A 17,260-nucleotide genomic window follows, 5' to 3' on the forward strand; every position below is an offset into this window, starting at 1 on the left:
TTCGTTTTGCCATTCATATTATATTTTCTCTATGAATAGAATAGGTACATGCCAATAACTCAAAGAGCTCTCAGCAACTTTCACAATGTAACCATCCCCAAGATGGGGAGAGGGGAGAGGCAGATTTCATTTACTAACCCTTGCAGTAGTCAACATTAGCTTTGTAAAGCAATTAACCTTTGACATTATATTAAATTTATATCAAAAACGGATGTTTTAACCTCAATGTCAATCATTTTATAGGTGTGAAAACCGAGGCCCAGAGACTTTGATAAACCAAAGTCCTTCTATTACTACTCCCCTAAATAATACTATGGTTCCCCTAAAAACTACTAATTTTTATCAACCTCTTTTTCTCCTCCATTTTTAATAAAAAGAAAAATGGTCCTTATATTTTTAGATCCAGCAAGCAAAATGGGCATCTTTTGCAAGTTAACAATAGAATTTCAAAACAAGACCACTAAAATAAAGCATGCCACTAATTCATTTTACAGAACTTGAAGGCTCAACTTTAAGCTGCAGCACATTAGCTGAGTGGCAGTTAAATCTTCAAAGATGCTACTTAATTCCTCTCTTTTCTGCATATGGAACTCTCTCCTCCCGTCAAGAGGCAGAATCTATTTTTTCTCTTTGTGAATCTGGGCTGCTCTTGGGACTTATTTTAAGAGGACTGCCACGTCTGCCTTCATATCCTCTTGGGGAAATCAGTCACCATGCTGTAGAGCAGCAGTTTGGGCAGGAGTCTGAAATGATGACAGAGGAAGTGGAGAGAGACAGTCCATGCAGAGAACACCTAACTGCCAGACCTGTTGAGTGAAGCTTTGCTGGACCTCCAAGACAAACCCAACTACCAGTCGAATACAGCTGAAGGAGTGAAGCCAGTTAATGTTACAGCAAACAAAAAAACCTCATAGCTGGGCTCTAGCTAAATTCCTGACTGAAGCATCCTAAGTTAAGAAATAACAAATCATTATTGCTTTTTCAGCTACTAAGACTGGAGGTGCTTGTGTAGCTATAGATTACTGAAACTGAGTGTTAGGCAGCAGCACTAATTTCAAGTTTGGAGTTTTAGCTCCATTATATAATTCTCCAGGAATTATATATAATTCTCCAGGAAAATAAAGGAGAAAAACCAGAATCTACAAGTATGGAATAAGGAAAACCCATGAAGGAGAGATATTTCTACACTTGTAGATAGAGATGGAGTAAGATAAAATATAAATGACCAACTATAATGGTCTACATTTGCCACAGAAATGCAGACACAGAAGTTAAGAGTTTCTGACTTCAAGCATGTTGTAACTAGTTGAGCTTAAAAAAAGAAAAAAATAAGGTGTACACACAGAGAGATGGGCCGTGGCCAGGAAAAGTTTGATTGATACTAATATAGTATAGTGATGAGCAAGACACTGAAAAGATCTGGTTTAAAAAATACTAAATATGGGAGTCAAAATATTTGGGTTTAAGTCTTGGTTTTGTCCCTTGTTTGTCACAGATGTCAAGTGGTCATGATATCTCTCTGGCATTTTTTCCCCTATACCTCTAAAATATTCTGCTCTGCTATTATGTAGAGCAAGATCCACGTGGCTTTAGCTAGCTGGTTGACTTTGATGAGTCACGTACTATTTGAATCACAATTTATTCTCAACAAATGATTGGTTACAATTAATGACCCATGAAGCAGACCCTGAGGCGGCCCTTGTAATAAAAATATGATCAAGACTGATGTTCAGGGAAAAACACCTTTTTACTGAGCTAGAAAAAGAGTATAAGCTAACATCTAGAGGCAGGAATTCCTTTATGTTCATTAAATATTTTTTAAGTATATAAGGCATTGCACTACTAGGTGACTGATAGACAAAGCCCAGCCTTCAGGAAGTCTGTATTTGAGGAGTTATAAGGGAATCTAAATATTTCTTTCTTTTTTTTTTTTTTTTTTTTTGAGACAGAGTCTAGCTCTGTTGCCCAGGCTGGATTGCAGGGGCACAGTCTCAGCTCACTGCAACCTCCGCCTCTCAGGTTCATGCCATTCTCCTGCCTCAGTCTCCCGAGTAGCTGGGACTACAGGCACCCGCCATCATGCCTGGCTAATTTTTTGTATTTTTAGTAGAAACGGGGTTTCACTGTGTTAGCCAGGGTGGTCTCAATCTCCTGATCTCGTGATCTGCCCTCCTTGGCCTCCCAAAGTGCTGGGATTACAGGTGTGAGCCACCGCGCCCGGCCCCAGGAATCTAAATATCTATAATAAAAAGCAAAACATCAGCTAATGTGGGAAAAGTAGGGGGTGGGGGGAAGGAAAAAAAGAAAGCAAAACGTAAGTGCAAGTCGTAATAAAGGTAGGGAATATATATAAATTTAGAGAAAGATGAATCAAAGAGCATTAAGAGCTCTTGGAGGACAGGTTGGATTTTGGCATGTAGAAGTTTACAGAAGATACACTATTAAGAAGATTGATTTCCGGGCTGAAGAAATGACAGCAGCAAAGTTGTCACTATGATGAAAGAGAGCAAAATATTTAGAGAGAGTATTACACAACAGCTTGGAAAGCAGCATAGAACACAATATTCTAGAAGGCCTTAAGTTGCCAGAGATTGGACTTCACTGTTAGGCAATGAGGAAACTGCACACACCTAGGTATCATAAAGTTAAAAAAAAAAAATGGGTTAAAAAGATTAAAGAAACAAAGATGGCTTGGTGAAATACTGGTCACTGGCTGAGGGAAAATTCAAAGCAGACAAGCTTTGAGCTTGGATGATTAGGAAAATCATTAAGTGAATGTGTAACACCAGGAAGGAGTTCACAGGAGAGAAGATGAGGGCATAGAAGAAAAAAGCAGCCTAATTTTTCCATTTGCTAACCATTTTCATAGTCATCCTTATTACACAAATAATTAAAATGGGTTTTAAATCTGAAGTTTACCATGAAGGGGTAATCCCTCACTTATCTGTGGATACTGCTAATAGTAAGTCTATGGATAGACCTTTCTGGTGTGTGATGTGGATTGCTTTTCTTAGCTTCTAAACTTTCCCAGCACTTCATCATTCACCAAAACCCAACAAGTGTCCAAGTTTCAATTGCCAAGGCCTCTGCTGGATCCAAAATCATTCTCAAGAGGACGTATAATCACCACTGACTACAAAGAACAAAAATACCTATGCTGGTGCTCCAGAAGTTAATCATTACTGAGAAAAGCAGACGTTTTGGAATTAGTAACGTGTGAAACATGATTCACTTCATCTGGCTGGTGAGATGTCAAAAAGACTTGACAGAGAAACAGAAAAGATGTCAACTGGCAGGAGAAATGCATGGCTCTCCAAGGACTCTGGGGCAGTACATGGAGAAGGTGAGAAAAATGCACTGCACTCAGAGAACTTACCTGGGCAAACTTGTGAATCTGTTCCACCACTGCAGCAAAAAGAGCATGGACACTCTCATCAATCAGACTCTGCATGTAATGAACAGCCTCTTCATCCGACAGGTCTAAACGGAATTTATCCTGAACCTATAAGATAACACTCTTAGTCTTTACAATGAAGAAAAATAGGGCATATTTTGAACAGACAGAATCAAACTGATGCAGACATTATAAGGTAACATGAGATATTCCTATGGCAAATAAATGACCTGTAACTTATTAGAATTCTGAATGGCATTCTTTGGAGTGTGGAAGTTTGCTGTTTTTGTTATATGCTCTGTATATCACCTCATTCTTGTTGGTTGTAAACAGTTTTTAGGAAAAAAGAAAAGAAAATAAGAAATATTTCTTAGGGCCCTACATCTCAAAAACAGAAAAACTGCTCTTTTAACTAAAGGTGTGCCTTATTTTTTTGAATCTAAAATCTAGAGTTACTATATATGATTTAAATTGTGGCATATTTGTTAATAACCCACTTTATCCCTGTTATTCCTTGTGAATTAGATGAAGCAAGGTGAGATTATATTAATATTCTCCCATACCTTCAGTGTCTATATGAGAACAGGAACAATGTCAATCACTGACAAAATAAACTAAATGTGATCTTCTAAGGTTTCCTTTCCTATTGAATTTCCCTATATCCCTGCACAAAACTACATCAATAGGTCTATCATTTCCAAAGATAAAATAAATTTTTTAGTCTTATTTAAAGCTACAGTTGATTTTCAGTAGCATTAAGTAGTAGAAAAACTAGTATGTATATTTATGTGCGTATATTTTATATATACATAAAAGTCAATGTTACTGAAGAACTACTTTGTGCAAAATGCCATGCCAAGTATTATACACTCAATATTTCATCCGACTGATAGGCAAACATACAGTAGACAGTATCTCATCGATAATATGCAGAAATTGAGGTACAGAAAACCCATGAAGCCAGCTCAGGGACGCTTAACTGGCACATGCTTCCAGACAATCCCACACCACCACACACAACCATTACAGACTACTCCTTTCTCTTGTAAATAACCCACATATACTTCTCAAAGACATGCTAGGAGAAAATGGGGATTCCAAGTGGATAAAGTGTGGTCCACGTTTAGTGTTTCAAGTATAGGGTTTCACTACTAGAAAGCTACAAAGAAGAAAGGATAAACAGTGCAACAATCCATAGCCTCAGCTCAGTGCCCTTGTCTCTTCACTGTACTGGAGGTATACCAGGTGATCTGAGAGTGCTTGGGCCGCAAGATAGGGGCCGGGCGCGGTGGCTCACGCTTGTAATCCCAGCACTTTGGGAGGCCGAGGCGGGCGGATCACGAGGTCAGGAGATCGAGACCACGGTGAAACCCCGTCTCTACTAAAAATACAAAAAAATTAGCCAGGCGTGGCGGCGGGCGCCTGTAGTCCCAGCTACTCGGAGAGGCTGAGGCAGGAGAATGGCGTGAACCCGGGAGGCGGAGCTTGCAGTGAGCCGAGATCGCGCCACCGCACTCCAGCCTGGGTGACAGAGCCAGACTCCGTCTCAAAAAAAAAAAGATAGGGGGAGGTAAAAGAGAGGTAAATGTAAAAATTGAAGACAAGAACAACTTGGTGGAGGAACATCTAAGGCCGTATCTTCAGTGAACTAGCTCTCTCATTTCTGGATCCCAGATAATGACAAACGTATTCCTTAAGTTCAATCTTTTGATTTCCTTAACTTCTACTTACAGAGAGAATATCTGACAATTTTGGAACTATTTTTAAGGACATAAAAAATCTACAGAGCAGGAGAATCAAAATAAACTTTAGCCCAACTTATCAAAGCTTGCATACTTACATAAGTGCCTGAATTACAAAGAGAAGGTATACACTTGGCATAAAAATAAAATGTTATTTACCAAATATGAAAATATTCTCTTTTATACCAAAGGGTTAACTGTATATAAATAGTTATTTGGTACCAGATTTACTGACTTATGTTAGACTGTCCTCTAGGTTCTTAAGATTCTTAACACATATGCTAATTGTTCTAATACTTAAGGCTATTGTAAATCAACCACAAGTTTAAATATGAACTAAAAAAAACTTTCCCCATCTTTGGAAACTACAGACCTATTGAAGTAGTCCTTTACAGGGATACAAGGAAATTCTATGCGAATGGAGACATATGAGAAGATCTAGTTTAGTTTATTTTGCCAGTGACTGACACCCTTCCTGTTCCTCCACAGGCAGTGAAGGTGTGGAAGTAAATTAAATAATTTCTATTGATTTATCTTTAAGTTCACTGACTTATAATGCCATAACTCAATCCGCTGTTAATACTACCCAATTAGTATTTCATTTTAGCTACTGTACTTTCAGTTCCATAATTTTCATTTTGTTCTTTCTTCCTAGTTTTAATGTCTCTATTGATAGTCCCATCTGTTCAGTAATTATGCATTTATTTTCCCTTAGGTGCATGGACATTTATAACAGCTGCTTTAAAGTCTTTTTCTGTGGTCATGGGTCATCTCAGGGTGTTTCTACGGATTGTTTTATTTTTTCATTGGCTTAGTGTCACATTTTCTGTTTATTCACACATCTAGTTATTAAAAAAAAGGGAGAGAGAACAGATATTCCAAATGATATGTTAGAGAGACTATGAATTCTGTTGTGTTCTTGTGAAGATCCATTGTAGCTGGCAATTAACTTGGCTAAATTCAATTTTAAAATAAATCCTCCCTATGATGGACAATAGCTGAAAACTGTGCTCAATTCTTTAAGCTTTGGGCTGCTGCTTCCCCCTCCCTGTGACTGCAGGGCTGGAGTAGCAAGCAAGCTGTCTCTCCAGATATGTGAACCTGTTCATGTGACTGTGGCCATGAACAAGGAAGGGGATAAAACTGGCTGCAGAGACTTGAGAAGTTGTTGTATTCTGGAATATGGAAAAATTATACAGAAGAGCTCTTCATTTATGTTACTTAAAAATTACCTTTTTCACAGTTTTATCTGGTTCAAGTGCAATATCTGGAACGTTTGCATCAACCATCAAGGAAAACAAGTTCAAAATCAGATTAGAATACCTGAAGAAGAGCAGAAAAGAAAAAAATAGCAACGATTAAGAATTCTGCATTTCTTCCTCATATTAAGAATACTTTAGAAGTAGTGGTACTTGGATTTCTACAGTGATTACTATTATTCTAGCAGAAAATTCATCAGTTGGTATCAATGAAATGCAAGACTTGACAAATATTTTATTTTGGGGTCTTCATATAACAGCATTTCTAAATCCTACACCATGGGACAGACCTTTGGAGTAATCATCTAATAATGACATTCTTTTCATTTTTTAATAAGTATATATATATATTTTAGAAGGGATCTGAGGAAGATCTATTTTGTGTCTAATTCGCATTTTGTAACAGTTAAGATGTATCTGTTTTTGCTAGACGAAGATAACAATCTGCTACTTTAAGATGACCTCAATGTGTCATGGCTAAATGAATGAAAGGGAAATAAAATCATCCCATGAATCACTCATGAGTATCTTCCAGATACACCAATCATCATTTCAGGAACTACAGTGACTGACCTGGATAAAAGTAATTCTATAAGAAAGAAAAAATTGCTAGTACTCTGCTGCATTAAAAATGGACAAGATATCTAAATAATGATATCTTCGGAGTATGCTGGCCTCCAACAGGAACTAACAGTTTCTCTTCACCAATCCTCAAACTCTTCCTCTTCATCCAAAGAGAACAAATGTTACTATTCTGAATGGTCATTTCCAGAGGTGGGGCCTTCTGGGGAAAGTTTTAAATAAATCTCCACTGGGACCCCTCCACTTTGGGTAGTTAGGCTCTTAGTGGCCCCTCCTTAGCACTGATAAAAAGAGATTCAGGTTTGATCTTCAGGATGGATGTAAGGAAAGCGTTGGCTTTAGGCAATGAAGGGTTTTAGCTGTTTCAGTAAAAATGTCAACCAAGCGCCTTGCATTGTCGTCTTCTCTAGGGGATGGGGGCAGGATCTGGGTGATGTAGGATCTTTATTCCAGCTATCTACCTATCTATAATGATAATAATAATAATAATAAAATATAAACTGTTACTTAATACTTAAATGTTTAATAGTTAAACTGTAATGATAACGGAACTTTTATAGAAAAATGACTATCCATATGAGTTTCAAATCATCTGTTTTATCCTCATTTCTAAATTTATATTGCCAATAAAAATCAAGAGGAACTATAATGAAAAACTTCTACCTTGATGTAGTCTAATCAAATCAGGCCCTAACCCACTTAAACTCTAGGAACAAAAAGTTATGATAATAGCTAAACAGCTTTAACCTAGCTTTAAGTTACTAATTTCTTTATGGGAATTGATAAATGCATACCACAGATGTTATTCCATTCCTACTCATATAATCATTTTATTCATTCAACCAACAAACATTTACTTAGTACTCACTATATCCACTGTTGTAGGCACTAGGGATACAGACAGTGGTGAACTGAACAAACAAGGTCCCCACATTCATGAAGTTTACATTCTGGAGGAGGGTGTAAACTAATGTAATGAATTGATAAACATGATAATTTTATGTCTGCTTGATTAAAAGATTTAAGAGAGAAAAAAACAACAGGAAAATGGGTCAGAGAGAAAGAGGCATCTTAAGGGGGTATAGTTTTATTTGAAATGCACTGAGAAGCAACTGAGTTTAAGGAGTGGAGTAACACACGTTGATAGGCATTTTTAACAGTTCATACTGGCCATCTTGAAGGGAGTAAGAATCGAAGTAGAGAAACTATATCACAGACTTCCAGGTGGACAGGAACCAACATGGGGGTTATCAGGCTATACTTTGGAGATGAAATAGATGATCCTTGCTGATGGTTTCAATGGAGGTCAGGGTGAGAGGACAGAGAAACTGAAAGACACAAAGGATTTAGCCTAATGGGACACTAGTGTTATTCACCAAGATAGGAGAGGCTAAATGGAACAGGAACAGGATTTTAGGCAGGGATTCAAGAATTTCATTTTAGACATGTAGAGTTTGAGGTGCCTACTAGATTTTTAGTAGAGATGTCAGATATATTTCAGAGGAGATATGAAGGCTAGTGATATTAAAGTCATCAGCACTAGGATCATATGTAAAGTCACAGGACTGGATGAAAATGGTAAGGGGGGTGAGGGGTGGGCTAAAATACATGTCCAGAATGAAACCCTTTATAATGATAATGAAGGTTCTACATTAGAGGTGTTCAATATTTGGCTTCCCTGGGCCACAACAGAAGAATTGTCTTGGGCTATACATAAAATACACTAACACTAATGATAGCTGATGAGCTTTAAAAAAAAAATCGCAAAAATAAATCTCATAATGTTTTAAGAAAGTTTATGAATTTGTGTTGGGCTGTATCCTAAGCTGTCCTGGGCCACATGTGGCCTGGGGGCCACAGGTTAGATAAGCCCTTCTCTATGGAAATAGAGATGATCCACTTGAGAAGGCTTCAAGGAATGTGATGCCAGCGGTGTGCAATCAGCTGTTACATATTATAAAAAAAAAAAAGATGCTCTTTCAACTAACTCTCCACCATTCGTACTCTGTTTTGTTGATTACATAGGTACATAATTTTTTCCCATCTTGGCATGGGGAAACCTACCAGAAGGTAACATAAGGAGAAGAATACAAAGTCAGTTTTGAAAGAGATATATTAGAAGTTCTCCAACTTGGCTGCCCATTAGATTCACCTTGGTAGCTTTTCAAATGTATCAATGCCTGAGCCCAATCTCAGACCAGTTAAATATGAGGGAGCCCAGAACTTTCCCCTTGCCACCTCACCTACAAGCTCCCCAGGTGATTCTAATGGGCAGCCAGGATCAATGTTAAAAATCTGCCTTTATGGATGTAGAATGTGATGTTCCTTTTAACAAAGGTAAATACTAATGGTTTCTGGATTACCTCCTGATTTAAATTTAACCATCCATGCTTCTATTGTTATAGCAAAGGGAAACAGAAATAAATATAAAGGTTAGATATCCACATACTTTGTGAATAACTTGTCACTACCTTTAGTATTAATCTTTTACATCTGTTGTCATTAACCTGAATTTTCCATTTAAGACACAACAAGTGAACCAAAATAGCAAGTGTTTACTTAATAGGGCAGTCATTTAATGTCCTACTCAGAAACACAAATTTAAAGGCCACTTGACTTTTTTTTTTTTTAGATGGAGTCTTGTTCTGTCACCCAGACTAGAGTGCAGTGGCATGATCTTGGGTAACTGCAACCTCTGCCTCCCAGGTTCAAGTGAGTCTCTTGCCTCAGCCTCCAAAGTAACTGGGACTACAGGCAGTGCCACTATGCCAGGCAAATTTCTGTATTTTTAGTAGAGACAGGGTTTCACCATGTTGGCCAGGCTGATCTCGAACTCCTGACCTCAAGTGATCTGCCTGCCTCGACCTCCCAAAGTGCTGGGATTACAGGCATGAGCCACCCCGCCCGGCCAACAAGCCAGTATTAGACAACCTAAGGGTAAGATAAAAAATAATAATAATAATAATAGGGCGGGAAAACGTGCAAAATCTATTCTAGCAAAGATTGCAAGATGGAATGTGATATAATTAGGGTTTTTAGAAAGAAGCAGGTTGCATGTAACGTTCAAGGAAACCACTCTCTCTTACCCACATTAATGCCAACTATCGTGCTACACTCTAGTCATACAAAGATAGTTTAAATTTTTCAGGAAAAACCTTCATTACTGAAAATAGAAATCCATTAACTACACAGAGGTTCTTATAGTATTTCAAAAGTCTATTTCCTCTACATTCTATTTTCCATGACAGCAAAATCAGAGTTCCTGTAAAAGTGTTATTTAATAAGTGTACTACTTCAAAAAGGGGAAGCAATGTAGTTAATGATGTATGTGACCAATAAATTCACTGATGTTTGGTGACTAGGCAAACATCTCTGAGACAATATGAGAACCTTACTTCACACAGTTAAATGCATTTCCTTTTTTTTTTTTTTTTTTTTTTTTGAGACACAGTCTTGCTCTATTGCCTAGGCTGGAGTTCAGTGGTGTGATTTTGGCTCACTGCAACCTCTGTCTCTCGGGTTCAAGCGATTCTCATACCTCAGCTTCCCTAGTAGCTGAGATTACAAGCGTGTACCATCACACCTGGCTAATTTTTGTATTTTCTTTTTCAGTAGAGACAGGATTTCACCATGTTGGCCAGGCTGGTCTCAAACTCCTGGCCTCAAGTGATCCACCCACATCAGCCTCCCAAAGTGCTTGGATTACAGGAATCACCATGCCCAGCCAGTTAAATGTATTCCTTATTTCACTACTGAAAATTTTTACCAAAAAATGTAGAAAGAACATCTTTGTAACATCAGTGTCTAAAAATGGTGTTTGGCGTAAGTGTAGGTTGGGAGAAAGACTTAATATGTACTGATTAATAAGAGACGATAATGTATTTTGTAACCATTTATAACTAAGTTCAAATGGACTACTCTGCTTATGTGGTACAATGTTATTCAGTGGATTCTTTGTGAAGAAATTGAATTATCAAGAAAAACTATAAAATAACAGGGCTGATCATACCTATAAAGCCTAATAAAAGTACCGATAACCTTAGCTCCAAACAACTATCAGGTTAATTCTTCTATCCTGAAGGCATTTTTTGCAACCAACTAAAACATACTCTGAAATACAACATTAAAAAATAAATGTTGGCCAGGTGCGATGGGTTTATGTCTGTAATCCCAGCACTTTGAGAGGCCAAGGTGGGCAGACAGCTTGAATCCAGGAGTTCAAGACCAGCCTGGGCAACATAGCAAGACCCCACCCCGTCTCTACAAAAAAACACAAAAAATTAGCTGAGAATAGTGGCATATGCCTGTAGTTCCAGCTACCTGCAAGGCTGAGGTGGAAGGATCATCTGAGCCCGGGAAGTCAAGACTGCAGTGAACCATGGTCATGCCACTGCACTCCAACTCAGGCGACAGAGTGACAATCTGTCTCAAAAAAAAAAAAAAGTTGATCAAACAATTCAGGTCCAGATAATATTAACTACAGGGAAATTTTTAAAAGTTAAACAGTTTTCATTAAAACTTTGCATAAAATTATTTAGATTAATCTCTCTGTGGCTTTTCTTTGTAGTGAGGAAGTCAATCCTGGCTCTCCATTAATAACCTGCCTGTTTTCTTATTCTATTGAATTGCTACTACTCCACCACCAATGACAGTTTATAAAGCACATTGTTTTCCTTCTGCTTTCAATAAGTAGAGCACCTTTGTCATTTCTCTAGTTAGCATTCCTTACCATCTTGCCTGCCACTTCCCTGAGATATCCATGGTTCGACCTAGTTTTCTACGGGCTTTGACTATTTTAAATTAAACATCCCAGATATTAAATGGCACTCTCATCTCTCTGAAAGTGCTTCTGCATCACCAAACAAATCTAAAGAGCGCTGATTTTCTCATTATTCTTTTAGCATTTCTGGAGGGTAAAACTGAGCCATTCTGCCACCCAAAGGATAAGTAACACGGCCATTTGTAAAATGCCTGTTACAGGGTTTGTGATACATGGAAAAGACTGAGTTTACAATGAAGACCTAGTCACTGCATAAATGAAACCCGATTACTATAAGAAAACCAGTCTCCTAGGACCAACACATCAACGTTAACCGGGAACATGGCCTCACACTAGACTCCGAGCAGAAATTCTGAGGGTTCTCACACAAATACGAAGAGTTCTCAATGAATAAACATACAATGAGTGCCTATGTACTAAACACTGTATGAGTAACTGATGTCACAAACATTATGAAGTCAAAGGAGACAGAACCCATGTGCACTGGCAACTTGCTATCTATTGGTTATATTTTCACCTGGAAGAGCATGTATGTATGTTTCCTGGACTGGGATTTTCTGCTGGACTAAGAAAAGTTCATTTTGCATAGTTGGGCTGAAAATAGCATTAGAGTCAAATGATCCTGTCATTTTTGACTAATAATCATCAGAGCCATGTCCTGAATTTACCAAACATGACTTTTATTTTTCTTCCTGATGACATATGATAGTCAGTCCTAAGTAAATTAGGAAGAAGGAAGCACAAATTTAGTGACATTGAAGAAAAAAGGACGGAGAAAAAACATTTTTTGTAGCAGAATGACTGATGAGGTGTTAAAAAGAGATAAAAATCATATTTAACATTTACCACAATCACTGAGCAAATTTCTGAATATTCCTGAACAGTACCCAAAACTAAGGCTGCTAAAGAATAAAAATGATTGAACTAATATCACTCTAAAGAAGTTATATCCTACATTCTTTGATAAAGAAATAGGAAGTCAGCTAGGGAGAAGGAAGAGAATCCAGTAGGTGACTGTAATACTCCAGGACTGTCTTCAGGCAGATCTGAATGGTATGAAGTTTCTTAACCTTTTCTCTATCTCAGTACTGTCAAAGTATACTTTATTAAAGTGACATCAACCCCATTGAGTTGGAAGCCTCCAGGTTTGCTTTATCTTATGTGATGCCAGCTTCCTAGCTGGTGGGATATAGTAATAAGATAGTGGGAAAGCAAGAAAGTTTATGTCTTTTTCCTTTGATATTTGACAGTTTGTCAAAATTGGTATTAAATGTAAGATAGGAAATATTGTTGCCTTTGTCATTTTGAAAAAGTGATCAATGCTAAAGAATGCATACATTTAAACAGCTTCTCTTGTTCTATAAAATAAAATAAATTTACACAAATTCTCTATGCCAAGCAAAGCAACTTACCTTCGCAGGTGGAGGAAAGCCGTGTAACACTGTTTACGGAACTCTTGGTACTGCTCACTCTGTGTGCCCCCCATTCCTTCTACCATTTCTTTATTCAGCTTCATTGGTGGAGGAAGAGGCTTCGGATCCCGACCCAAAATATATCCAAAGTCTATGTGGAAGAGTTTGCCTGGATGTTGACAAGAAACTCATTTGTTTCCAGAATTATCTTAAAGAACTGGGTAGGGGATATGTCACACAATTGGTATAAACAGGTCTCTTCATAAAGAATATTAGTTCATGATGAAGCCTATTAAATTCTTCGATATTTCTAACTGCAGGTTTGAGAGTGGCCTTCGGAACATAATTAACTCATTTTAACTCATTCATTCAGATGAAACTATGCCTAAAATCGTGTCAAAGTAATGGTAATCTAAAAATGTTCAATCCCATTTGTAAGTCTTCAGAATCAAAGACGGTCAGAGCCTGGATAACTTTTTAAGGTATCAGCAGAAAGTGGCATCTTGTAGAAAATTTTTTTGTGCTAAAGTTTAAGCACAGTGCCCTTCATATAGTGGAGGGCATTATATCCTACATTCTTTGATAAAGAAATAGGAAGTCAGCTAGGGAGAAGGAAGAGAACCCAGTAGGTGACTGTAATACTCCAGGACTGTCTTCAGGCAGATCTGAATGGTATGAAGTTTCTTAACCTTTCTCTATCTCAGTACTGTCTTGTAATTGTAAATTAAATATTCCTGAGATGAATCCTTCTGCTAATTTATTATTACTCAAAATAAATTTTAGAAAGGAAAAATTTTAAAAACCATATTCTTAGCATAAATAGCAATTTAGTTATAATAATATATCACCTATTATTTTAATCCTGTTAAATTTTACTAATATGTAACAAAGACTGACTTATAAATCTGTTTTCATTGTATAGTATGTAAGAGTAATGTATAGTATAAATCTGTTTTCATTGTATAGTATGTAAATAGTAATTTAGTTGTAATAATATATCACCTATCATTTTAACGTTGTTAAATTTTACTAATCTGTAACATAGATTGATTTATAAATCTGTTTTCATTGTATAGTATGTAAGAGTAGGCACAATTATGAGGTTTCATGTTGTACATATTTAAGATCATAAAATGTCAACACGGGGGGGGTTTCATTTCCATTAAAAGAAACTACTGAATGATTTATGACTGAAAAACTACTCTTTCGGAATCCCAAAATGGGCTTCAATGGTCTCTAAGTACAATGAAACTGATTTTGGGGGGAGATCAATATACTTCACCAGATTCCCAAGGAAAGTCCATAATTCAACAAATATGAGGAACAAGTTTTACAAAAGTGAATTTGATAACTTCAGTACCCACTGGAAAAGCAGCATCCCTATAGTCTCTTAGGGTTCAAGGGGAGTATGTTATGATTTCAGTTTTCCATGATCTGATGAAAAGTCCATGATCAATTTCTGTTAACCATTTTACCACCTTCAACTAAATACTTGTCCTCTGTTCAACTAAGCTAAGCAATTCTTTTGGTACTTTATTCTTATTTTGAAGTTCTCATTTATCTTTTACCTTGTTGGATACACACGATTCTGCCCTATAAGAGGTAAAGAAATAAGAAGCTCACAATATTACAGGTGTAGATACATTTTCCTTGGTTTTATTTAATTACTTAAATAATGTTTTGTTACCAATACACTTGAACAGATGACCAATCTTGTCAATCTTTGATACAAAACTGCCATCATGCATGGTTTATTTAATGGGCTCCATGCTTTTAATACGAAACCTATCCCAGTTTTCTTCATTTCATTACAGGAATTACTGGAATTCCAATATTGGCTATGTATCACCATTTACAAATGAAGAGTGTATTTCTATCCTTCTTGTCAGAAAACTCTTAAACAACAGGATTACTACTTAATTAAAAAGTGTAAAAGATTCAGTATCTAACAATGAAATTATATTATGCTTTGCAAGTTAAATTAGCCATGTATTTTCAAAAGAGCCTATTAATGTAATGTTTTAAGAAAATTCATCCTCATAAATACTGAAGGGAATTTTTTTTTTAAAGTTAATATCTGAAAATGCAATTTGTAAAGGTTCAAAAAATATACATAATGAAATTTAAAAAAATGTTTAAGAAGTTCAGAGAGTATGATCTTATTCGAATCTACCACCTTAAACAGTCAAGAAATAAAGTATATATAAAACAAACTGGTTGTTAACCTCCTTTTGTCTCCAACTTGTAAAACACAGGGAGTAAGAGGTGCTAATTACATTTTCCTGTTATTTGCATGAATAACATGAACTTATTTCTAAAATCGTAGTTCAAGGCATTTATAATTCTTGGATTAAAGAGAATATACACTATTCTCCTTGGCAGTATTTAATTGTAAAGTTTTTTTTTAATTTCCATTTTGTTTAATAATTAAATGTGTCCAATGTCAAAACTGTATTCATTCTGTTTTTCATACCTCTTCTTACTCTCCTCCTTCTACTTGACTTTCTTCTGCTGTTCCTTATAATCCAAACTCTATTTTTTAAAGATTCCATATAATTCTCAACTCCAAAGATTCTTCCCTGACACCCTACTCCAGTGAGTTTCCCACTCTTCAATTTTTTATATATAATCTGGCATTTATTTACCATTTTTTCCATAAAATGCCTTTTGTCTTAGTTGAATGTCGTATCTTTCCTATTGCCCTATCACTAAACCTAGAAATACAGAAGATAGCAAAGAGCAATTTATTCTTATAGCAAAACCTGTATTTTCAGAATTAAAAAAGCTCCCTACATTTATACTCCCACTCACTGTTCCCAATACTTATTACTTAAACCCTTACAATATACTTGGTTAGCAGTATTTTCACTTAGTTAAAAGCACAATGATGCAATATTTTTCAATAATACTATTCAGTATCAAAGATCAATAATCTATAAAGGTAAAAAGGAGCTAGTATGTGCTGAGATCACATAGTAGCATGAGAGGGGAGGTACAAAGCTCTTTTTTAACAACCAGCTTTTAAGGGAACTAACAGAAGAGCTCACTCATTACCTCCAGCACAGTACCAGGCCATTCATGAAAAATCCACCCCCATGACCCAAACACTTCCCATTTGATCCCATCTCCAACAATGGGGATGAAGTTTCAACATGAGATTTGGAGGAGTCAAATACCCAAATTATAGCAAGTGGGAAAAAGAAATTTTTGAAATATATTAACTATTTTCTTCTCTCTAATAGTATGAGTCCAAATAACAACTACATAAGTTAAAAAAAAAAAAAAGGCATTATTCATCTCATGGTGGTAGAACAAACACGCAAACAAAACCTAATAGCCCTTAAGGAATGTTTATTATGTGCTCAATACCAAGCAAAAGTCTACTCATCTCATTCAAACCTCACAGCACCACTAGGAGAGAGGTTCTATTATTATTTACAGATTCAGAAGAAGAGACTGAGTTACTGGTATATTATGTAACTTACCCAAAGTCACTCAATGGGGGAGGGGCAAAATAAATGCAAAAATTTGCCTTTAGAGCCAAACAAATTAACTGCTCTGAAAGACTGTTTCTCAGTCTAAAACATAACTGATTTCACTTAAAATTAAAGAATAATACAGAAAATCAGGATAGAAGCTGTGATGTTAATACTGACTGTCAACTTGACTGGATTGAAGGATACAAAGTATTGATCCTGGGTGTGTCTGTGAGGGTGCTGCCAAAGGAGATTAATATTTGAGTCAGTGGGCTGGGAAAGGCAGACCTTTAACCTAGATGGGCACAAACTAATCAGCTGCCAGTGCAGCTAGGATATAAGCAGACAGAAAAATGTGAAAAGAGAGACTTGTCCAGCCTCCCAGCCTACATCTTTTTCTCGTGCTGAATGCTTCCTGCCCTTGAAGGTCGACTCCAAGTTCTTCAGTTTTGGAACTCAGACTGGCTCTCCTTGCTCCTCAGCCTGCAGATGGCCTATAATAGGACCTTGTGAACGTATGAGTTAATACTTAATAAATTCCCCTTTTTATATATATATATATGGAATATATATATGGACTATATATATATGGACTGTATATATGGACTATATATA

The 17,260-nt window shown here is 36.6% G+C and overlaps 1 protein-coding gene across 2 annotated transcripts in view; it reads right to left on the bottom strand.

Moving 5' to 3' along the window:
- Positions 1-17,260, bottom strand: part of PIK3C3 (phosphatidylinositol 3-kinase catalytic subunit type 3) — a 133,770-nt gene that overhangs the window by 13,237 nt on the left and 103,273 nt on the right. Inside the window, exons 22-24 of one of the 2 annotated variants that reach the window (XM_032152425.2) lie at positions 13,170-13,338; positions 6,369-6,459; positions 3,377-3,502 (exon numbers count right to left, since the gene is read on the bottom strand). In XM_032152425.2, coding sequence (XP_032008316.1) covers positions 3,377-3,502; positions 6,369-6,459; positions 13,170-13,338 — 386 coding nt within the window. Of the gene's footprint in view, positions 1-3,376; positions 3,503-6,368; positions 6,460-7,667; positions 8,306-13,169; positions 13,339-17,260 lie in introns of those variants that run through there. The other variant, XM_032152426.2, reaches the window with a different exon arrangement.

This window comes from Hylobates moloch, unplaced genomic scaffold (assembly GCF_009828535.3).
Source record: "Hylobates moloch isolate HMO894 unplaced genomic scaffold, HMol_V3 SCAFFOLD_5, whole genome shotgun sequence".
NCBI classification, from domain to species: domain Eukaryota; kingdom Metazoa; phylum Chordata; class Mammalia; order Primates; family Hylobatidae; genus Hylobates; species Hylobates moloch.